This window comes from Lygodium microphyllum, chromosome 23 (genome assembly GCF_053477565.2).
Source record: "Lygodium microphyllum isolate KBCC chromosome 23, Lygodium_microphyllum_v1.1.10, whole genome shotgun sequence".
NCBI classification, from domain to species: domain Eukaryota; kingdom Viridiplantae; phylum Streptophyta; class Polypodiopsida; order Schizaeales; family Lygodiaceae; genus Lygodium; species Lygodium microphyllum.
In genome coordinates, this window is record NC_141157.1 from 44740388 (window position 1) to 44765300 (window position 24913).

The 24913-nt window shown below is 44.9% G+C and overlaps 1 protein-coding gene across 1 annotated transcript in view; it reads right to left on the reverse strand.

The window, feature by feature from the left end:
• The window catches only part of LOC148016123 (uncharacterized), an 80711-nt gene that overhangs the window by 23959 nt on the left and 31839 nt on the right, over window positions 1-24913 (reverse strand). Inside the window, exons 5-8 of the mRNA XM_087664226.1 lie at window positions 19796-20182; window positions 19428-19522; window positions 1430-1571; window positions 1123-1289 (exon numbers count right to left, since the gene is read on the reverse strand). Of these exons, the coding sequence (XP_087520352.1) occupies window positions 1123-1289; window positions 1430-1571; window positions 19428-19522; window positions 19796-20182 (791 nt within the window). The remainder of the gene's footprint in view (window positions 1-1122; window positions 1290-1429; window positions 1572-19427; window positions 19523-19795; window positions 20183-24913) is intronic.

Here is a 24913-nt window from a genome sequence, read left to right on the forward strand (position 1 = left end):
ACATCCAAGGACAGGTTGTGCTCTGATGTCTTGCACAAGACCACACTAGAGGGACAAAACCCCATACTTGCCTAGCCACTGGGCAAGAAATTAAGAGATGAAAGAGATGCCACATGTAGACCTGTGGTGCAAAAGGCACATCTGCCTCAAGAAATCTTGTGTCATCAAAATCTTAACCCTTTTCCTCAAGCATTCCCGAAAAAATCCTCAATATCCAGTTTCTGCTTTTGAATCTGTCACATGCAGAAAAGAACTCCTTGAAAGCTTTCCAAACTGTGATGATGTCTCTCAGAAGATACCCCCATCCCACTAGGGGTGTATCCTTCAAATCCCTGCAACAATTCCTTCTTTGGCTCCACACTTGGCAGGAGTCCACCAAGTTTGCACGACTCTCTCTGATTTGAGTGGCTGATACACATTAGCAAGGCCTACACTTTCCTTGGGCTGAATCATCACCACCCATGCTACTTTCCAAGTTTCATTTTGCTACCACCAAAGATTATGCTCATCACTTGGAAAGGATATGCTAGAAACATATGCTTGAAATATCAGGTGTCCATCCATTCCATCCACTTCCATAGTGAAGCAGCTAAGACTGCTTTATTCCCTAGCTTGAACCTTTCTTTTGGAAGCATAATCAGCATACAAAGCTTGTATGGATTGACATGTCTTTCTTGTAATTAGCTACCACTGTTTACTCAGAAATAGCTTATTATGAAGCATTACAAGAATGCACTTCAACATTGTGGTGTCAACCAACAATTACCTATACTTCACCCATTCTCTTCTGCTAACTTCCCATCAGTATCCAGATTTGTTGCATGCTTATCGGTTCAATGTGGAAGAGTTCATGCATAGCAAAGGGTCAAAGCTAGAGAAGTCGGAAATTAGATTGCATACATCAGTTGAACATGTTTTTGCCAAGCCTAGGCTGCATCTATTGAAGTAGGAAAAAAGTAGCTCCTCATTACAACCCTCTTGATAATGAACAAAGTGAAGAACACCATTCAAATGCAATCAGTCATGACAAATAGGGTCCCTGTCAAATCAATCCTTTAGCACAAATAAATTTAGATTTGTGAAATCCTTAACAAAAAGTTCACTCTTAACATGAGGGATTACCTTGTGTAGATTGTGGAATCAACTGTGGCACTCATAACAACCAGACGCAATGAGGCATGATGCTTGAGGAGTTCACGTACAACGACAAGTAGAAAGTCAATATGCAAGTCACGCTCATGAACTTCATCAATCACAATATGTGAAATTCCAGCTAGGCCATCACACCTCTGCAAAAAATCATGTAAACAAATTCATCGATATCAATATACAATTGACCATCTTTCAAGTGAGTTGCAAACCTCGCGTTGAAATTGATAAAATAATCAGACTCATGGTAATTTCTTCCAGAAAGAGTCCTGATACTCACTTGCAGCCTTCCTAACAAGATTCCAGTTGTGCAATATAAAATGCTTCCACGTGGTCTTGGAGGAGTGTTCTCTAGCCTAATGCTGTAGCCAACACTCTTTCCAACTGATTCACCTCGTTCCCACGCAACACGCTCAGCAACACTGCATGGTTTGTAAGAAGATGTACTAAAAAAGCCACTTGAATCGTTTTTTAAAGGATTGAAAAATGTCGTATTAAAAGAGAAGCAGTGTTGTTTATCCAACACTTGAATTCATGATTCTTCAAATGAAAGACTTAAGGTTCCCAAATCAATTGAAGTCAAGATTGTCTATAGATCCATTTTCATCACACCCATTTTGAACACAAAGTGACCCACCTAGAGTGACATATTCATCAAGTATATATATGCCCCATTCAAATGATGCCAGTGTCAAATGATAACGCCAACCACAAACATAAGTGTAAAGCAAATGGAAGAAGAGGCCTACTAAAATCACATCCAAGTACAAGGAGATATTCCTTAATGAAGCAAAGTACACCAAAGGATTATCCTTCAAGAAATATGCCACCTTACAACTCTTATAAGCTTTAGTGAAAATTCTACCAAGATATGTTGCATCAAACTATTGAAGGTAGAGCTTTTAGCATGTTCTTGGCCCCGCTAGAAGTATCAAACTTTACTTCTTGTCCTTCACCTTGCCCTTAGGGAATCAAATTCTCATATACATGAGGTTTCATAAAATCATTGCCCACTGAGTTCATGCCCATGCTTGGATCAAAAATTTCCAACGCACATGTCCTGGATGCCATGTTGAAAACCATTGTCAAGGCTCCCAGCCATCTCCATGCCTTGAGTAACAATTCCCTAGTCACAATTTGAAATATAGAACCTCCACAAAAATAACATACGTGAATAAAAGTTGCACATTAGGAATCTGTATTCCAAAAAGAACACATGGACCTAAATTGATGGAGCCTCTCAAGCATTCTTATCTTTACTTGCTCCTTCCAATTCTTTGCGGTAGCTTTGAAAGCTTTAACAAAAGCAACAATCCTTGGCTAGGTCCATCAGCAATACCATGACACTTTGGTTCCATGCCTAATAAATAGCATCATCATCCTCGTCGAGTGGTAGTTGTGTGACATCTTCATGGTGTACATCTGGTGCAGCCTCTTGCTCTCAACATTTTTTAGCAGAGAACTCTTGCTCTTGGCTAGAGTGGTCCATGGAACATTTCACTTCCCAACTTCATGAGGCAACCACAAGCTCACCCTCCTAGAAAATTTAGTGATGGTCTGAAGCAACAGCACCCATGAAACCAGTCTTTGGTAAGTCAAAGGGTAATTAAATGTTTTTCTGCACAAACTTTAATACAGCTAGACTTTTTGAATACAAAAAGGAGCTAGAATACTTCTGCTTTGAGAGACGAACACTGATTATCCCTACGCCTAGTGCCCCTTGCAATATTTCTTTCATTTGTAGCCATAATTTTAAAGACTCAATTCAGCCACAAAGCTGTTCAGATTTGAGATTACTAGACCTCTTCAACATGGCCAAGAACTCTACATCGAAGATGAAGGAAACAATTATCTCGGAGAAATCAGACCATGACTTCTTTTATGTCTATTCAGCATTGCAGCTCCTATGTTCAACCTTAGAAACTCTTCCAACAAGCTTTCTTTGTCACCACGTTTTTTTTTTGGCCCTGGGTTTGGGGGGCAGGGGGGTCAGGGGGTAGATGGCAGCCATGAAATTAACTGTGCAGGGGCTCTAGATGTCACCACAATAGTACTGGATGAGTGCTCTTACAACGTTGAAGAGTCCTCTTTACTAACAGGCATGTGATGGCTCCAAAGAACAACATGCATGCCCAAAGAGCACCGTGATCTCCAAGTGGCATCATGGCCTTCCAGTGCAATCTTCAACAAATGCCAGCATGCATTTGCCACCAAATAGCTCTACTTTCTTTACCAAAAACGTCATGACATCCAGAAAAGGATAGATAAACACATTTATTATAAAACACATCAATCAAAATCTCAGTTCTTTATTTTTTAAGAAGAAATAGTATTTTCCTTCGTTCATTTTTCAAACAAAAAATTAACTTCCCATTCCAAAAAGGGAAAATTACACATAGCCGCCCAGACATTTGCACCTACCAAGCATGCACTGATCCTGCACAACTATTCCCATGCATGTTAAATTCCTGTAGCATTCCAACATTATTTTCCACTAATCTTCTCCAAAATGCCAAATTCTCAAGGATCCCTTACATATCCTGGCCTGTTAGGGACTAGGGTTAAAGTTAGAGTTTACAAACACAGCCAGAAATATATTGCAAAAATTATTCAGGTTTATAAGATCTTCAATTTCTGCCAGTGATGCACCTGTGCTCTAGCACTTTGAAAGAAAATTAAATTCAGTACCACCCACAAATGCTCAAATCGACAAGATGGAGGGAGAGTCCTACAATGAAGCATCAACCAATCTCAATTAATAAATGTGTAAATAAATTTTGTGCATGGCACAACTAAGTAATATAAACAGGAAAAGGTAGGATGCCACTCGAGGTGCACGAAATATGCACATAAATATCTGAACCAAAGAAAATATGGGCATGCCCAAATGTAGTTGGACAATAGATGACTGAGCTACATCAAGGAGCTTATGAATTATGCCATAGAAGGGAGGCATCAGCTGTAGCTCCAAACTGATTTCAATCCCAACATGACAAGCTAAGTATCTCACTGAGGTTTTGCAAGGATACTGGAGGTCTCCAGTCAGGTTGTTTCATGTCACAAGTGCAAATTCTAGAGGACTTATGCAAATTGATGAGAACACTCTAGGCTAAGCGAAGACAAAAAAGTGCTTTGAAGGTCCTAATCAAAATTACTGAAGTGGAGTTATCAGAAACTTCAAAAGTATATCCAGTCTTGGATGTGAATGGACTAAAGACAAGCCTTAATGAGCTGGGTTTAGGGGATCCATAAAAAGCATGAGTAAAGAACACCCCAAGTGCCATGCTTCTTGATGTCAATATATGTCTAGTATTGAGCTAACTTATCATTAGCTTTCATTAAACAGCCCCAAAACTCAAGTTAATTAATAAATTTTAACCACACTTTTAAACCGGGAGCAGTTTAAGAGAGTTTCAATGTCCTACATGCAAACCCTAAATTGGGAGGCCCCAAACTTTCTATAAATAGACAGCTTGCCCTTCCATTAAGCCAATCTCATTTTTACAAGTTTCAGGTGATCTAGCTTTGCTGGCCACAGCCCTTTTCGGAGGACATTTCAGCCGAAGGTGCCCAACATTACCTATACCCATCCAGCACCTGTTTCCAGCCATCTTGCTGCCGCCGCCAAGCAGTCCACCATTTCCAGGCTGCGTTTGACGATTTTTTCTCTCTTCTCTGTCTATCACTGTTCCGGCATCCACACTGCTGCGTTTACCGCTGCCAGACATCTTGGGAGGCTCTCTTGCCATGTTTCAAGATCCATCGAAGTATGACACACTCTCCAGCTCATTACCTCTACCTTGGTCCTTGAGACACGAGAGTTTGGGGTATAGTATTCATTCACTACATAGTGTGTTTGCTACATGAGCATTGTGTTTTACAGATTCATTCATTTTAGATCTTCATTGTGTTCATTGTCTCTGAGTTAACCTAATTGTGTTCTATTTAATTTATGCTTTCTCATAAGATTGTATTTGTGTTTCTGCATTAGGGTGTTTCTTTACATGGTATCAAAACTATCTCCTCGAAGAAACCTAGGCCTTTGATCTAAAAGCCCTTCGCAAGAAGTAAGGACAACAACAGGGCAAGATGACTTCGAACAGACATTACTACTTCATTCTCTTGAGCGGGCATGGGCCATAAACCTTGCTCCACCATCTTACATGGCTAGAGAGACTTCAGACTACCATGGAGTCCAAAGACCGTATGAGATCTCAAGAGCAGAGTATAACCTAATCCTCATGTATCGATCTCAACAAAAAATTAAAGGTAAATTTGAGCTTTTCCCTTTAGATCCGATGTACCAGACTAACTTTCATCTCCATCTCTACCTCTTTCATCAATGCCATTTACATCTTCATCTTCATTCACTTCTAGTTTAGGTACACAAAACAAAACTTCTCCATCTTTTGAGTTTTCTTTCTCTTTTTAATGAGATGTAGGTAATTCTCATGAAGGGACTATGCAAACACATTATTGGTTCATAAGTCCTAAAGAAAATAGACTTTTGTTCATGAACTCAAAAATAGGTGATGAGTACAAAAGATTAACTCAAACACCTATAAGTTCTCTCCCTTCTTTTCCTTCAGTTTTTCCTTCTCGAGGCCATTTTGAAGTAGGTGAATCATCTTCATTCAAAGCATATAATGGACAAAAGAAACCAAAATCATTTCCAGCAACTACATCGATCAATCCATTTAATCTCCCACCCATCACACCCTCTACTTCCACTACACCTTCCTTTCCATCTCCATTAAGTGCACCTCATATGTCATCACACATCACATCGGGGGATCCTTCACCCTTAGGCACAGCCTTTAGGACCTCATCTTTTCCTTAGCGGGGTCGTGTACCCATTACGAAGGCTCATCTTCCTTTACCCACACTTTTGGATTTATGGCTTGGAAATTCGCATTTTATACAAGCATGATCACACATGCATTGCTTCTTACATAACTCCAATGCATTCGCATTCTATTCTTATAAACATGCATTTGTGTGTATTTATCTCTTTTTAGTCTTTGGAGTGGTCAACTCTCGACCCACCATATTTGTGGCATTGCACATGGCAACCTTCAAGGTAATCTCTCTTGCTAGCTTAACTAGTCTCGCTTGCTTTCCACACTTCTTTTTTGCCTCTTCACATACCCACCATAGATACTTCTCACAGTACATCTATTTCCTTGGTCTTCGATACACAGTATTAGTTGGGATAGATTGGTTTGTTTGTGAACGCTATCACTCAATCAACCAAAAACTTTTCGAGAACACTCATGTAATGATAAATCTTTTGAACCATAAAACAAAGCCCTTTAACCTCTCCCCCCGCCCCCCCCCCCCCCCCTCCCCCCCTCCCTTTTCAAAAAGAAGAAGATAGTCCATTGTGTTTCCATCTACCTTTGCAAGACTTAGTAGGCCATTGGGCAACTAATGAGCATCCTTTTGTCTGATGCTCTATCCTCTCTAGGGTGAACACCTGGGTTCCCTTGGTAAGATAGCCATTGCCTTTGTAGTCTAGGTAGGTCACTAGAGAGCCAATGTGCACCCTTTGCCCGATGCCTTGGCTGCTTTGGGGTGGGACCCCATGGGGGGGAAAAAAAAATCTTGGGCTTGTTTATAGTCCCTTCTAGTTCCATTTTGGGCCTGAGAGGGTGTTGAGCAAAATTACCATTAGCTTTTATTAAATGACCCAACTCAAGTTAATTAATGATTTTAACAATTCTTTTAAACCACGAGCAGTTCGAGAGAGTTTCAATGTCCCATATGTAAACCCTAATTTGGGAGGCCCTAGACTTTCTATAAATAAACAGCCTACATCCTACCCTCCCATTCAACCAATCTCGTTTATATGGGTTTCAAGTGGTCTAGCTTTGATGTCCACATCCCATTCGCAGAGGACATCTCAACTAAAGCTGTGCAACATTGCACACACCCATCCAATATGTTTCCAGCCCTTCAACGTTGCACACCCACTAGAAGGCTATGTTTTCATCTTGCTGCTGCCGCCAGCAGTCCTACACCATATGTAGGCTGTGTTTGCAAATTTTCTCTCCTCTACCTATTTATCATTGTCCCAGCATCCAAACTACTATGCTTACTGCTGCCAAACATCTTCAAATGCTGCCGTGCTACGTTTTGGGATCTATCAAAGGATAACACTGTCTCCAATGCATTACCTCTACCTCGATCCTCGAGATACGAGAGTTCAAGGTACAGTATTCATTCACTGCATAGTGTGTTTGCTACATGAGCATTGTATTACATAGATTCATTCATTTCAAACCTTCACTATGTTCATTGTCTTTGAGTTACCCTGACCCTAATTGTGTTCTGTTTAGTTTGTGCTTTGAACTACAATTGTATTTGTGTTTCTACATTAGGGTATTTCTTTATAGCTAGAAGGTTAGAGGATTAACTCAAAATAAAAGTCCAAGCCTTTATGCTTAGACCCACACAAGGTTGCCTGCTTAGGGGCAGCTGCAGGCTGCATAACTCAACCATTTATAGAACATATTAGAATGCCACAAATATAAATGAGCAGCTGAAAGCTCCTGTTATGTGCTGTAAAACAGGGGTTGAGCAAAGGCAGAGAAACTTTCAGGGCTTTCAGCCTCTAAAGGTACAAGCTGAATTAGCAACCGTTGAATAAGGCATCACTGAAATTGGCTGCAAGTAAGAAGGCAGGCTGGCAGGCCAGAAACATGCACAATCAAGGAAGCTTTTGTCCATCAATTGAATAAATATGAGTATATAATAGAAATAATGATCTATCACATAACCCTTGCATGTTAAAACGCCTCACATTGTTTTTGGGATTGCTTAGAAGATTAATACATCTCATTCTAGATACTTTCCTTAGTGACATGCAATGGAAACCTCTAGTCAAACGCTCCAGCATTTTACGAGTGCCCTCTAGTCAAACACCTTGCGCGTCGTTCTCTCTGAGAAACAGCTCCTTTCCATCCGTGTCATAGAGTTGGAACTAAAAGAAACAGCAATCTATGGACAGGTCGTAGGACACTCTCCATCCAAGGCCCAGCTTCGGGATTGGCTCCACTCCACACTACGCATTGGCATAGCGCAGATTGTAGAGGTAGTTTTCATGGATCAGGGGATCTTCATGGTTCAACTCACCTCTGTGGATGCAGCCTGCGAGCTAGTGGATAGCTCACCTTATGCCTCCACGAAGGGGGTCATTCACATGGTTCTCTAGTGTAGTGTCTTCACGGTGGAGGAGTTCGCGCTCCACAACAGGTTTCCTAGACACCCGTTTACCCTTCTATTCCCCAAACTGGCGATACAGTACCATCAGTTAGTGGAGGACTTTGGACGGCTTTTCGGCACAATTCTTCCTCCCTCCTCCACGGATACAATGACAGCCGCAAGAGTCCCAAAGGTACGGGTGGCTGAAAAAGATACAAGGAACATGCCCAAGTTTCTTGAGATTGAGGCAAGCATACACTCTTTCAAGCAGCAAGTTATTGTGACAAGGCAGCCTGGCCAGTGCCTGCGACGACATGACTTTGGGCATCAAGCAACAGACTGCATGCATTTCGAAGCCAAGGCGGCTCAATTGGCAGAACCACAGGTGGATGCTGATGGTTTCACACGAGTCCAACGACGAGAGAGAGGAGACAATAGGGGAGGCCTCAGCCAGCCCCCTCAAACGCAGCCATGTAAACAGAGAGCAGGAGGGTGGGCGACGTAGGTCCCTTGTCAGAACACCATGCAACACCCTCCCACTCATCCCACCCAATAGGATCACAAGCCTCCACCCCCACCACCCACTGAGGCGTCTCAACCCCCCCTCCACCTGAGATCCCCCATCCCCCATGGCCCCCCCCCCCCCCCGACCCTATCCCACAGCCTCCCCCTTCCGGGGCCACTCGCCCCCCCTCACACCCGCCTCATACGTCCAATCACCCCACCACCCCTTATTTGTCCTCTTACCCACCTTCTCCCCCGCCGATTAACCCCCCCAATCCTCACCCAATACATGTGCCCCCCCCACCCATCCATCCCCCCCTTTCCACAAGGGGCGACGAGCCTCACATGCCCACATCCTCTCCTCACCAACAGCCAACCCCCCCCCCTCCCCACATAGCCACCAGCTCATCTAGTCCAGCCGCCCATCGCACCTTCCCTTGACAATCACAATTGCTCCCCCGTGAGTTTTTCCGCAGTGGTCCGTGGTCTTATTTGAGAGTTGCGGAGCGCAAAGAGTTTCCACTACCTCTGGAGGTGGGGATCTTTGTGGTCCGCAAGTCAAGGAGAGGCAAGGTCCATTTACTTGCACCATCGAATGGACCAAACTATCCTTTCTTCTTTTAGACCTCTCATTCAGGAGACTTGACGATGACACAAATAGAGGAGGAGGTGAGGGGCCAGGTTGCAAACCACATCTCCTAGTGGATGGAAGGAGGAGAACTTGTACTCTTTTCCCAGCAGTGGCCAAGGTGCATGATGGACATTAACTAGTGGATTGGAGCCGAGGTCCCACATCTAAGCATTAATTTTTTAGCCCCTCCACAATGGAGTTCACCGATGGATGTGATCGAGTGGCCCCTCGCACAGGCTACCTGCTTCTACCAGTGTACAGAGTTATGCCTCTCAACGTGGCTGATAGACACCCTGCTGGTACCGCCTGGAGCATCTATCACCCCCATGGTCCGCCCGAGAGCCACCATGGAGGAATGAAGTTCACCCTCCAAGCCTCCATCTAAGCGCATTCGCATGCCCCATAGCTCTTCCTCTTCATCAACAGCTTCCACACCGAACAGATGCTTGTTCGACCAGTCACAGGTTCCCCCATGAGTATACACCTAGCATCCTGGAACGTGCACAGCCTCCACTACAGTGGGGCATGTGGTTCTAGGAAATTGATTGTTTGGCAGGAGCTACAGCATGGTCTTGCCGGACGGATCGACATCTTACTTCTTCAAAAGCACAAGCTCAATCCCTCCGAAGCCCATCAAGTAGGAAAGGTACTTCCAAGCAGCTCACAAACCTACTGGGAGTACTCCATCGATGCCCACGGCAAGGGTGGAGGCGTACGTACCTCTATTGGCCCAAGCCTCACCGCCTGTGTACGAGACTACGGGATGATTGTGGCAGGGAGGGTCCTATGGATCAGATTGGATATAGGGGACTCATGCCTTGGAGTCCTCAATGTCTATGCTCCTACTAAGGTTAGGGCACGCAACAAGTTCTGGGTGGAGATCGCAGCAAGACTTCCAGAGGTGGACTCTTGGATTGTTGGAGGAGACTTCAACCACCTTGAGGCCTTAGAGGACCAACAGGGCAGAGGCAGAGATTACCAGGGTATAGCAGGGGAGGAGAAGAGGCAAGGGAGGCCTTACTCCTCGCAGTAGGAGCATGTGATGCTTGGCAGGACCCAACTTTCCACAGAAGGGAGAGGTCGCTAGACTTCTCTTGGGGATACAGGCGGCTGGGTGGAGCTCTTCTAGAGCGGCTGGACAGGTTCTATGTGGGAGAGGGGGGTTGCTCTCGCGGAGACCAAGTAGGGCAGTTGGCTGGTACCACTTTGTCTGATCACTGCCCGGTTCTCCCCACTCTTGATGCTCTTGCTTCAGCCCATGGCACGCAATCCTGTCGGATCCTAGACTCCATCTACATGAGGGAGGAGGTGAGAAGGCAAATTGAGCAACTCTAGACTAGGGAGTGGACCACGGGGAACCAAATCGCAGAGGAGATTGCAGAGGCCTTGGCCGATTCGAGCACGATCTACCAGGAGGCAGCCCTATAGGCCAAGCAGCATAGTTGGGAGGAGGGGAGAGCACTCCGGTGAGACATAGCAGCCACATAGAGACTACTCCAGGAGGCATCAAGGGATCCCACTCTCCACACCCAAGAGGTGCGCACACGGGAAGCCCTTGCCGGCCTTGAGGACATGCGCTCTAAGTTCTCCTTCCGTACCTCAACAATTTTTTGGGCGCGGAAGGGAGACACGATGTGCACGGAATTTTTTCAATTGCATCAACCTTGCACCTCAAGAGACCAGATTCGCAGCCTCTGTGATCAGCACGGGAAGATTCGGTCTAGGCCTGATGAGGTGTTGGAGATTGCCGCACTGACTTCTACAGACAGCTTTTTCAGCAAGATGCAGTCTCAACCAGAGTACAATGATTTAGATAGCAAATCTAGGATTGCATTCCACCCCTGGTCACAGAGGAGATGGGACGCTCCCTCCTAGACCCCTTCACAGAGAAGGAACTAGCTGAGGCCTTCAATGCACAGGACGCGCAGAAATGCCCAAGAGAGGATGGTCTTTCTAAGGTCTTCTTCACTACCTACTGGGAGGTGGTGAAGGACCCCCTACTACTGGCGTTTCAAGAGATTTTTGGCTCAGGACGAATGCCAAGGAGCGATAGGTCTTATTAGTCTCCTCCCCAAAGGGGGAGATCGGTTGGAGCTATCCTAGTAGAGACCGATCACCTTGTTGTCAGTGACCTATAAGGCCCTACCAAGATGATCGAGAGTCGACTCCGCCCCATGCTTCTAGACATCATTCATGACACCCACATAGGTTTTGTCCCGGATAGGAGCATCCTAAACAATGTCTTCACTTTTTTCGAGGCCACCGAGTGGACTCAGCACAGTGATCAAGGATTGGCAATACTCCTGGACTTCAAGAAGGCCTATGACAGGGTTGATTGGAACTTCTTAGAGGGCACTATGGCAAGGCTGGGTTTCCCCCAAGCATGGATCTACAGGGCTTCAGCACTTCACACATTGGCCACTAGCAGGATTCTCATTGGTGGTAGGAGGTGGGAGAAGTTTTGGCTAGAGAGATTTGTCCGGCAAGGCTACCCTCTTGCCCCATATCTGTTCCTACTCTTTGCGGACACAATGTCCTATTTCCTCTGCTCACGAGTGAGCAGGCTACGTGGCCTGCAACTTCGAGTGAGGGAGGAGACTGAACTACTGGACTCAGAGTATGCAGATGATACCGCTCGTTATGTAGAGGATGATGAGCTGATGTTGGAGAGAGTGAGACTAGCTCTAGAGGTATTTTTGCACTGCAGCTGGAGCAAAAATCAACTGGTGAAAGTCACTTGGTTTTCTCACAGATCCGGACTCTAGCACGGAGTGGGGTGTCCATCTTGGATTCAGATGGGTGGACAGGGGACAGACCGCGTCCGATATCTAGGGTTCCAGGTGGGGCTTGACATCACTCCTGCCTAGCACTTTCTCCCAGTTCTCGACTCTATTAGGCAGAAGCTAACCTATTGGAACACTATCTGCCTTTCTTTAGCGAGCCGAGCCCTAGTAGTCAACCAAGTCCTAGCGATGGCCTGGTACATCGCCTCTTGTTGGTGTTTCTCCTCATCTTGTGTGGTTCAACTTCGCCGCCTAGTGCGGAATTTTCTCTTGGTTGGCTTAGACGGTTCCAAGGACTCTCGAGCCAAGGTGACATGGGTGACCATCATTCGGCATTGGTCTAAGGGAGGGCTTGGGATCATTGACCAGAGTTCCAAAGCTTGGCTCTTTTGGGCAAGCTAGTGGTTCGTGGTCTCACACTAGGTGGGTAAACTTGGAAGGTCCTTTTCCAGGAAGATCTCCGGGAATGTAGACGGAGGCTTGGCGGGGGTTGGAGGCCATCCTTGAGATGGATCTTCACGACTGCCCAAATCATGCCACCCAGATCGTCCTTCCTCCGCAATTTACTTGGATTGTGGAAGAGCCTTTGCAAGGCCCTAGTTCAGAGGCCCCCACGATGCAAGGAGAAAATAGACCGCCAATCGGTGGTCTAGAACCACCAGGTCAGAGATCGGGACAGGATACAGATAGGTAAGCGATCCCACATCCAGTGGGCTGGCTAGGAGGTTGGCCCTGCTCGTACTATCAAGACATGGAGGACGGTGTGCAAGATGGTGGATCAGGAGGTGCTGCAGCGGGCATCAGGATGTCAGCAAGGTACTGAGCTGAGAAGGGAGATTGACTTAGCGATCCCTCAGGAGTGGCTAGATCCCTCGATCCAAGAGCTGATGGAGCCTGGGAAGGTGTGGGTTGCTAGATTCTCAACGGCAGGTATCCCCTTACAGGTGGCAAGTAGGGTGGGTGGTGCCCCCTATGGGACTTTCTTTACCATGCAAGATGGGGGGCGTCTGGCTCTTGACAGAGGACAGCAGGATGAGGAGATTGATGTCTTTTCCTAGAGGAGAATCCGTGTGGTCGGACTCCAGGGGAAGACCTTGTGACTGGGACCCTTAGGTGCCCTGGGAGGAGTTTTGGAAGTGGCGCTTTTGGATATGGGAGAGCAAGCCACCTGATGAGTTGGAGTGGGATACTAGAGAGTGGCTATGGCCTGCCATTGCGGTCGCCAAGAAGCCGCTGAGGTTCTTGGAGTACACAACCAAGATTGGTAGACATGTACTGATGCAGAAAGACATGGATTGGGTGCCTACGTGCAGCAGATACAGGGTAGAGCATAGCATCACGGATACCTTCCGTCGGACCTTCTAGCGTCGCCTGCGGGACAACTGGAGGCCGAGGAGAGTGTCGTATTTCCTTTGGCTTTAAGCACATGGGGGTCTAGCTGTTGCGAGTTGGTTGGCCTAGATACAACAGGTGAAGGTTGTAAGCACTGCCCACAGCAGCACTTGGAAACCCCAAAGCACTACCTGTGGTCTTGCAAGGCGGCACAGCTCGTATGGAGAGGAGCCTACCGTATTCTCCAGCTCGTGTGAAGAGGAGCCTGTCGTATTCTCCGCCGTGTGGCATCCAACCTTGGATGTATCTCGTGGGGGGGTTTTGCTGGCAGGCAGTCAGCCAGGGCTGTCACCTCTTGTATGAGGCCTAGATGCAAGACACGATTTTTCTCATCCAGATTGGGTCTTATGCAATGGTCGGCTTGGAGGCTTTACCCATCCGCTAAGTATTGGAGCCCACAGTAGGAAACTCAGAGGTATGGAAGATCATAGGCAGTCTTACAGGATGGCACATTTGGAAGGCACGCTGGCTATCAAGTGGTTTTTGGTGGAGAGTGCCTTTTAGTATATGTGACTTTGGCAGAGCTTTTGACCTCTATCATCCACTCCCTTCGCAACCGATGGGACTAGATGCAGGGCGAGTCTCGAGCCTATCAGGAACTCCGTTTTCACTTTCTGCACACTTGGGGCAGCCATTACCTATTCTTCATGATGTAGGCGGGCAGCCCCAGATGGCGATACACCCCCCCCCCCCCCCCCCCCTCCATGGCTTCTTGCCCCTATCCCCCCCAAACCGCCTTGAGAGGCTTGTATACATAATGGATTTGTGATTTGCATCAGCTCCAGCTAGTCTGTTGAGCATATGCACTTCATTGTATTCAACCTTCTGAGTAATATAATTAGCCACACTTTACTTGCCAAAAAAAAGATACTTTCTTGGTAGATGGGAAGATCTGAGGCTTGTAACGAAATACTTGAGCATAGAACATAAACATAAGTGCACAACAAAACACAAAGTGATAACACTAGAACTGAAAGGTAAAGAGTAACTCAAAATGAATAATGGATTAATAATGCTGAATGCTATGAACACACTATGCAAGAGTGAATACAAAACCTTAAGCCTCCGTGACTACAAAACAAATCCTAAATCAGACCAAGCAGCCACTGAATGAAATCAGCAGCAGCAAACACAGATCAGCATGTCTAGATCAGGCTGATGGAAGCAGTGGCAGCAGGGCAGCCTGCACAGGAGCAAAAATGCCAGGGCAGCAGACTGAAAATGAAGTAGATGATGGATTTGGCTGTAGAAACAGCAAAACGCAGCCTCTTACTGGCTGAACTAGAGCTGGCAACTGCACAGCTAATGACTTCAGCAACCTGCCAGGTCCATACAGCAATAAACACAGCCTTTGGGGCTGGCAACTGCAGGCTCATTGCATAGACAGACTGCAGAGGAAGCATGTGCAGAAAACACAGTAGTAAGGCTGAGTGGAGTGATCACACGGAGCTGATGGAGAGCTGGCTGCACCAGGAACTGGGGTATCTACCGAGGAGGGGTGTAGACAACAATCGAAAACTGGCGCCAACTGAAGTAGGAACTGCAAAATAAGGATGGGAAAGAAACTCAACGATAGCTACGGCATTTCTGCTCTTCCAAGAGTGAACTACCTCAAAGGAGAACAAGCAAGGGTCAAGTTTAAGCTCCTACCCACGAACAAGTTTCCACAAGCCTTGGGAACCAAGATATATCGCATCAAATTAAACCAAGTCGTAAAGTTAGACCCATTAAAACAAGTCTTGTCCATAAACGCATGCTTAGCAGATGCAGATGGATGGATGGTTATGTGAGGTGAGGGATAAGTCGATGGCATAGGATAGAATTGTGGGTGACTAGGTGTCACATGTGGCATTGAAGCTTGGAATGGTGACTCTACATGTGTGTCCCAAAGCAGATGACTAACTTGTGTGTGGTTCAAATTCCAAAAAGGTATAGGTTGACCCACTTGGTAGTGACATGTTGGAAAATTATATGGTTACTTGTGAGATGGGAGAGTAGGGTGGGGTTTTAGTCTTTAGATGTGTGGGTGGAACACCCTTGCATATAGGTCCCCATGGCAGCTTGGTTTGGGGGTTAAACCCCTACCATCGGTGCACCTATACCACCTGGTTGGGCAAAAGCAAAGAATTTACAGGGAAAGGATGTGCCGATATTTTAAGATCCCCTAGTGTGGTGTGTGGTTGGACAAGTGGAATGGTAAATGGGAATGTGAAAAATGGGGTGTATGAAGATGTGGAAGAGGAAGAGAAGGGTGGGATTGGAAATGGAGATGTAAATGGAATAGAAGTGAATGAAGATAAATTATTTTCTTATGGAAATTGAAATGAAGCATCAACATCAAACTAGCTTGCTACTTGAAGATGCTAAACTCGGAGGAGAATTACTTCATTTTTTCTTATGAGTACCTCTTCTAATATTTACATACACAAGTCTCTCCTCTTCAAGACTTAAGTTTGTGCAAACAAATTGGGAAGCGAGTTTTTTTTTTTTATTACCAAAATCTTGTATGCACGTAGGAGCAAAAGAAATGAAAACAAAAGTGTAAACTTTTGTACTTGATACCAAAGTAGAAAGGGGGTAGAGAATGAAGGTTTGTACTCGATGTCTCTTTCTCCAATTGGGTGGCCAATCCCAATTATAAGTTCCATAGAACCTTTCACAGCTTGTTAGGCTTGATACATGAGAATCAAATCTTACTTGGGCCATGAGATCATCATATTGTCAATAAAAACCATGGTAGTCAGATGTTTCTCCGCCTGTGTTGGAATCTCTAGGAGTGAGTTGAGAGTACCACTCATGTTCAATTCTTGATGTAGAAACATCAGACTTCTTTGTCTTTGATATCAAGCTTGCAAATCAAGACTTAGATTTCTTCAAAGAGTACCTAGCTTTGATACCATATCAAGAAATACTCACGCATGGAAGATTAACATAAGTATACAACAAGATAGTCATGTATGATCCGTTCAATCCATCCAGTACATGGACTTAGTACGGTACCGAACGTACACAAAAAAATCCTGGATAAAATCCAATGTTTCGTGCGGTCATTAAAAAATACATAGAAAATTACAAGTTAGGCTAGTAAATATTACTTGTTTTAACATGAGAGTGGCTACCCATGAGAGTATCACAAGGTTTTATCCATCCAATACTAATATAGTTTACAAACCACAAATGTCTTTGCTTCAATTTTCAACAACGAGTCATGAACATGATGAGAGCTTGAGACAAAATGTAAATCCAAAACTCTAATCAGAAGTAATTTCCAAGATCCAATTTTATTTATAAGATTGAAGACATGTACAATGGATTCTAAAAAAAACTACCTGCAATGATGAATCATGGTTTATGGATCACGGTATAGCGAGTTACAAGTGCCAAGTAGCAAGTATAAAAAGTAGTAGGTAGTAGATACAAAAATAAAGTTAAGGCTAAGACTTAAGGTGAGCTGTGTATAATGAGAAGGCTTTTCATGAAGAGGCTTAGGCATTGTAAGAGGAGTAAAGAATATAGAAATATAGGTAGAGACAAGGGAAGGGAAAGAAGAGGAGGTAAAAGAAGACAAAATAGAAATAGAGCTATATGGGATGAGACACAAGAGGAAGAGGATGTAGAGGTAGAGTCTAGAAAGAAGTGGATGGAGGAGAGAGAAAAGTAGAGGAGCTTGTAAGAGAGAGGTAGAAGAAGAGGTGGTAAATGAAGTATAGGCTAGGGTCAATGAGGAGAAAGAGGAAAAGGGTAGAGCAGAAATAAACTTTTCTTTGAACACCAACTCCAAAAAGAAAAAAAGACGGATCGTACACATCCGACTGGACTGGATGGATCGTACTATATGGATCCATCTATGGACAACATGCAACCAAGGTATACAACAAAATGCAAAAAGTGATAGCACTAAAACTAAAAGGTAAAGAGTAACTCAGAGATAATGAAGAATGAATGAATAATATTAAATGTTGTAAACACACTATGTAAGAGTGAATACAAAACCTCAAACCTCCATGCCTTAGAAAGGTTCAGGGCAGAGATGAACTGGAGAGAGTCTCATATTCAAAAGGGATCCTGAATCGCAATAGGCAGCCTCTAAATGCAATCAGCAGCAGCAAATACAGATCACAATATCTGGAGTAGGCTGATCGGAGGCAGTAACAGCAGGGCCACCTGCATAGGAGCAAAAAAACCAGGGCAGCAGCTTGAAAACTGAGGGAAGCAGGCTGAAAATGAAGCAGATGATGCATGTGCTTGCAGAAACAGAAAAATGCAGCCTCTTGCTGCCTGAATTGGGGCTGGTAATTGCACAGCTGATGACTTCAACAATACTGCCAGGTCCATAAGCAATAAACGCAGCCTCTAGGACTTGACAATTGCAAGCTAGATGCTTAGACAAGCTGTAGAGAAGACGTCTACAGCAAACACAGAAGTCTAGCTGAGTGGACTGATCACCCAGACCTGATGGAGGGCTGGCTGCACCATGAACTGAGGTATCTGCCAAGGAGGGGTTTAGACAGCTTTGGAAACTAGAGCCAATTGAAGTAGGATCTGCAAAGCAAGGATGGGAAGAACAGCTGGAGTCCTGGTTCCTCTCAAAGTTTGGGTGTTAACTTATGGCACACAAACACTTAGGTAGTCTTTAATAAATTTTGGTATTTTTTGAGTTTTGGGGCTGTATAAAGAGTTAATTAAGGTCTTACGTTTGTAATGCACCTTTTTAGCTGAGTATTGCATCAAACAATATCCTCAGATGTAATGATATTATAGATATGTATACAAGATATTGCACTGCATAATTGCTATTTTACTATTAATTTCTCTGAAGCAGAAGCTGCAGGAACTTTACCTTCCCATAGGTGGCAAGTCAATGCAAGCATAACATTTGACTGGCAGAGTGTTTGATCACCATTCTATTTCCTTATCGACAAGGTGGATAAAATTTGGACAATTATCATGGCACCCCCAAGAGATACATGAAACGTACATGGCCACCTTAAACCTGTGGTGCATAACCATCCTCTTTTTCTTGCTGGGCAATGTTGGACACCGTTTTTTCACTAGGCATCCCATCATACAAAGACCAGCAAAAGGCAGCTTACCTTGATAATTTGATAGTCAGATCTTATTCATCATGTAACTGTGATATGACAACTTTGTTGGTCAATGCAAGAAGAGCTGCTGAAAAGGAAATTTGTCAAATCATACACCGTCCTAACAAATCAATCTAGGAAGCCCCTAAATGCTTTGTTGAACATGTATGATGTCTTAACAAATACATCTCCTGAAGGTAGTAAGCCCCTAAAGCCTTCTTGAACTTGGCACAAATGCTCATAAACATAACAAAGTTAACGGTGCAGCCTTTAAGGGTAAGCGCCTCTCTAAAACTAGACCACCAGTATGGAGCACAGAGTTTATGCAGCTGTTATACTTTGCTGCCATAAAGATGAGTTTAGCAGATTGGTTTCCCTTGACATGACCTTCCAAAAGGCTTTGAAGAAATGCAATTCAAGATAATGCCACAGACATTCTAACACATGTTCCATTGTCACCAAGGATTCACACTTATACAATATCATCAATATCTAAACCAATACACAGATTTAGAATGGTGAATGGTTTGAAAGTAATCTAGTGCTCAGAGTACTTTGCAACATGGAAAATCAAAAGGGAGACATTCACAAAGGTTCTTTTCCAGTATCAGCAGCTGAAGTAGATTCATCAGACACTTCCAAAAGATAAAATTATACAGAAAAAGTTCAGCCACCTAACACCTGATGGCAGCAATCCTCCTTGGTTGAGTAATTACAATGTGTGCTTCAGCACCAATACCATTCAGTTCATAATCTTCTAGTATGAATTGTGGGACCTGCAAAGAAAGGTGACCTTCAGCCTACAGCCCAAACCACAAATCAACATTAATTTTCAGGTTTGTTCTCTAAATGAGTTTTCAGACTCAATCTTGGGTTGAGAATCAAGACGAGAATAGCCAAATGACAGCAGGTAAGTCTAAAAGAGCCAGCTCATCAACAGTTTCAAACTTGCTAGGCCAGCACAAGAAAGCAATGCATGAAAGCATGAACTTCTCACTACTTCCTAAAAAGAGATTGCTTTGGTACTAAGGACATAAGGTTTCCATAACCTGTGTTGTCTTTCCACATCCCGTCTCTCCTGTAAGAACTACGACTTGATTGCTGGCAATCAAATCAATAATTTTCTGCCTTTCAACCCAGGATGGCAATGACTGGCGCATTCGCCTCTGTTCTTCAAAATCTGAAGATGACAACCTCCTCCTTGCTTCAAGGCATAACCTTGTATTCTCTATTGCCAGTTTTTCTTTGCAAACAGTCTCTTTATGAACTTCAACAATGGTCATCTCAGGGACGGACTCATGTTCTTCCAGAGTAACAGAGGAACCAGGCTTTTGAGCAGTGCATTCTTCAATTTCCAGCTGAAGACGTCTAAGAGCATCCTCAATCATCACAATGTCCTCATTGCGAAGACTTACAATACATGTCCGTTCATTTTGCTGTTAAAAAGCATCAGAAAAGAAAGAATTAGTATGGACTGTTTTTGCTGGATACTAGTAGAGATTGAATTTGCAGATTTTAACTGAGATCATGGTGGCCGTCAACAACAGGATGCTTCATATTATAACAGTGCAATTCAAATAAAGGACAAATACTCTATTTTTGAAGCTTGCCTCTACAAAGTAGAATTATTACATCAACATTTAACCCCATTTACACACACCATCATATATAAACTAGATACAATGGATTACAATGTTCAAGGTGGCTCTAGGCCATCATATATAAACTAGATACAATGGATTCAACAAACACAAAAGGAGGAGTGTGCAAGAGACACCCCAAGCCTAAATAGACACGTAGGATCAAGAGTGTTGACGAGATTTTGCTGCATGGGCCTCGGCCTTCGCTGCCAAAATCTCCAATACACCATCTTCAAAGAAGTCTCCTAGCACTACAAAAGGATTCAACCTTGGAAAATTGGCCCGTGAGGAGGAAGGTCCATCAACAAGGTGGGAGGTCGAACCTAGATACTTGTGATCCCAAGGAGAGATCACTCGACCACAGCATCAAAAGCTAGCAAGGCTGGAGGGTCACAAGCGTGTTGTTCTTGTTGTGGCTCTTTGGGGACCTACAGATCCTTAGGAGTAGTAGAAACTGGAGTAGTCAGTGCATCTCAATGATGTGAATAAGTGTAGAGAAGGTCCGACAATGAAGAAGAGCCAGCAAGTACTACATGCATGGAGGTCTCCTTGGCTTTTTCTTTATTGCGGTGGGCTTTCGTTTATCTATGTGTCTCTAGATCTGAAGGAGGAGCTGGTTGCCTCAGTCTAGATTGGCCATGCTCAATAATTTGTTGATCAGCAAGATGGGGAGGTGCGTTTTGGTCCTTATCCATAGGCTGGTCCACCAAGGTACTCTTTCTATCCGAGCATTCTACCAAGAAGTGACCCAACTGACCACAGGAGAAACAGTGTCCAACAAAAGTACCCAATTGGGCTGAAACCAAAGAGGCCGCATGCCATTGCAATTGAGGTGTGCAACCAATTGGGCCTCTTTCATGCTACATTCCATAGAATGCACAATCTATTTTTGTTGGCTGCCTTCAAACTAGGGGGCACCAACATGACCCACTATGGCCATAGCACCCTTGGGGAGGGCCCAATAAATAGCCGGGCAACACTCCACTTCCACCCATACCAAACATACCTACTTGAGCACACATTGGAGATCTGCTGTTGGACATCAAGAAACAATATGCATCAACTGTCTATCAAAAAAGAGGGGCTGCTGATGGAGAAAAAAATCTCGTGCCGAGGGTGAGCAAAGCACAACCTCATAGAAGCCACACAGACGAAACACATTTCACTACACACACACACACCCACACTCTCTCTTTTTTTTCGTAATCACACACACACACACACACACACACACTCTCTCTCTTTTTTCGTAAAAGGTAATTGTATTAATTACGAAAAGGTACATGATTACAAGAGACACGAGGGCCCTAGGCCAACATGTGGGAAATCCCCATACTAATGCACGAAAAAGGTTACACCAATCATGGCAACGACCCAGAGGCGATTGCCATATGCCAGGGAAGCAAATCCTCCCAAGGGAGCAAGTCGGAGTGCCAGATGAGATCTATCTGCCAATGCAAGAGCCCTTTAAGCCTGGCAATATGTCTCGGTACATTAGAGGCCGAATCAAAGAGAAAAGCATTGTGCGTGGTCCAAATGTGCCAGCATCCCCAATATCTAAAAAAGTGAAATAAGATCTTCATATGTAACTGTGGCGGTGTGGGGTACTTTGGACGCACAAAAACCCAATCGAAAGGAGTTAGTGAGGACTCCACCACTGTGCGCCAGATTTGCGACAAGAGTGACCAGATATTCTTGGCGAGCGGGCAAGAAAGAAATCGATGTCGGGCCGATTCCGCAGTAGTGGTATAGAAGAAACAATTGCCATTCGAGATTCTATGCTTGGAAAGGGCCGAGGCAAGAGGAAGACCACCAATCATTACCCGCCAAAGAAAGACCTTGCATTTGAAAGGTGCCCTATTCAGCCAGCCCTCCATCACCGTTGCCTGCCACCATGACTGCGATTTCCGCAGTCCCCAAACAGTATTAGCTTTCACACCCAGCCATTGGTGATCTTGAATGAGAAGATGATACACCTGATTAGTAGAGGCCTTTTCCAGACTCAACCGGCCTGCAAGGTCCCAGTCCTGCCAAGGACGATCCACAGCCAAGGCAGGAAAGGGTTGCCTACCTTGAAGCTCCGACAAAAGCTGTTCCCATAAACCACGGTATCCGCACGGGATCCTGAAAAGTCTCCTAGCAGTCTGAAACGATGCGAGGACATTGCAAGTGGCAAGGGTAGCATCCGCAATCGAAGTCACACCTAAACGGGCCATGCGGTTAAATCTCGGTCTAAGCTGATGTTTATCTTCCCATGAAAGTAATCTCGATACTGCCAACAATTCCAGCTGAAAGGAGTTAGTCTGCAAGCGGTCCCCCACTGGATGCCAACGGGCCTTTTGGAGCACCACTTTCCAAGAGCCAACCAAGTGCAGTAACAGAGAGGAAGAGGGACTGGAAAATCGAGAGTCAGCATTAAGGACATGCCACCAGGAGGCCCGAAGTCGTGTATTACCATGGTGTAGCCCGCTGTCCTCAAGAAAATAACGGGCTATAATGGTCCACAGGTGATGATCCACACATGTGGCACGAAAAAGAGACCAACGAAGAGCCAGCATATGAGTTTCTCGATCCAAAATAGCTCCACCACCCATGCATTTAGGGGTACATGTATGTGACCATGAAATCCACGAAATACCTGCCTGCAGTGAATCCTTCTTCCATAGCATGAAACGAATGGGATGAGTGAGAGCCTTCAAAGTAGTAGGCGTCCACGGCAGCAATAGCAGGAAATACATTAGCATTGGTAGCATAATTGTCTGAGCCACTTTGAGGCGGACATGGAATGGCCACGCTTGCGACTTCCAATACATAAACTTCGCTGCCAGTTTTTGTGAAATCCACTCCAGTAGTTCCTTTGGCCGTACATCCACCCCCAATGGGTATCCAAGATGCCTGACAATGGAGCCACGGGAAACCACCTGGCCCTGCCAACCTAATGACTGTAAATCAGGCTCCATGCAACTGAGTATGGCTGATTTAAAGGCATTGATGCAAAGACCAGAGGCCTGACCAAAGAGCGTCCAAACATCTAATGCCTTTCGAATGTTGTCCCTGTCCGCCCACAAAATCATAAAGGTGTCATCAGCCAAAGATTGGCTAATGAAGTGCTGCCCCAAAGGAAGAGACAATCCTGCCAGCTGAGCAGAAGCCGCCATTGAGGATAACATTGAAAGGACCGGGTGAGTCGCTAGGGCAAAGAAGAGAGGACTCAAAGAGCAACCCTGTCTGACCGAGCGTGCAAGGACAAATGGCTCTGTAACCCCACCATTGAGTATAACTCTTGAAGAAGCCGGAGCACTAATGGTGTAGATCAATCGGGACATCCGAGTACCAAAACCCATAGTAGACATGAGATCTGCAATGAAAGACCAGTCCACATAGTCAAAAGCCTTTTCCAAGTCCAATTGAATCAATACCACTTCCTGACTGGAGTGCCGTGCATAGTCAATAGCCATTTGCACATTTAAGATATTATGCAGATTGTTGCGGCCCTTAATGAAACCATATTGGAGAGGATGCACAATAGCTGGAAGGTGCTTGTGAAGCCAATTCACCAGCACTTTGGAGAAGATTTTATACATCGAGCCCATCAAAGAAATTGGTCTCCAGTGTTGCAGCATTGACGGCGAAGGGACCTTTGGAATCAGTTTGATAAGGCCTTCTTTCCATGAGGAAGGCATGACCCCTGTTTCCCAAACTTGCTGAAACATAACCGCCAACGGCTTCACCAGCTGCGTGACCGAGTTCTCAAAGAATTCATTAGTGAGACCATCCCAACCAGGACTTTTATCCTTAGGCAGGTATAATAAAACATCCATAACCTCCTCCTCGCAAATATCCGCCTCCAAAGTGGCTTGCATATCAAGTGGAACCTGCTAGCGGACCAGATGATAGAAGACCGAGCGGGCATGCGTAACCTGGCTACAAGGCGAGGGAGAAAAACCAAGAAGTTCCATAAAATAATTTCTGTACATATTGACAATGGTCTACGGATCAGTGACCATGCGACCTTCCGAATCCTAGAGTCTAGTCATATTTTCGCGAGCAGGAGAAGCATGCAAGGCGCGAAAGAACTTATGAGACTGGCAGGCACTATCTTGCAATGTGTCGGTCAAGTTATGCAGCTTGGCCTGCTGATAAGATTTCAACTGAAACACTTGAATAAGATGGGCCAAACGCATCTCCAGTGACAGCAGAAAATCATCATCTGGGGTATCCACGAGCAACGAACGGACCAAAGCCAGTGAGTCCTCTGCTGCATGTCGACGTCGCCGACAAAGAGAGACATGATGGATCCCATATTGCCGAGCAACCCGCTGCACATTAGAGAGCAGCCGTGCAAATGAAGCCAAGCTCTCAGAGGCAAAGTCCAATAAGAACCTCTCAATCAATTACTGCATATAGCCCTGAAAAATTGGATGCTTCAAATAAGAGGAGTTGAAACGTAAAGGGAGCCTATCCAGCAACTGCATAAAAGGTGCAATAGGTTGTGCCCGCATCTCAAGCTGGAGGGGGAAATGGTCT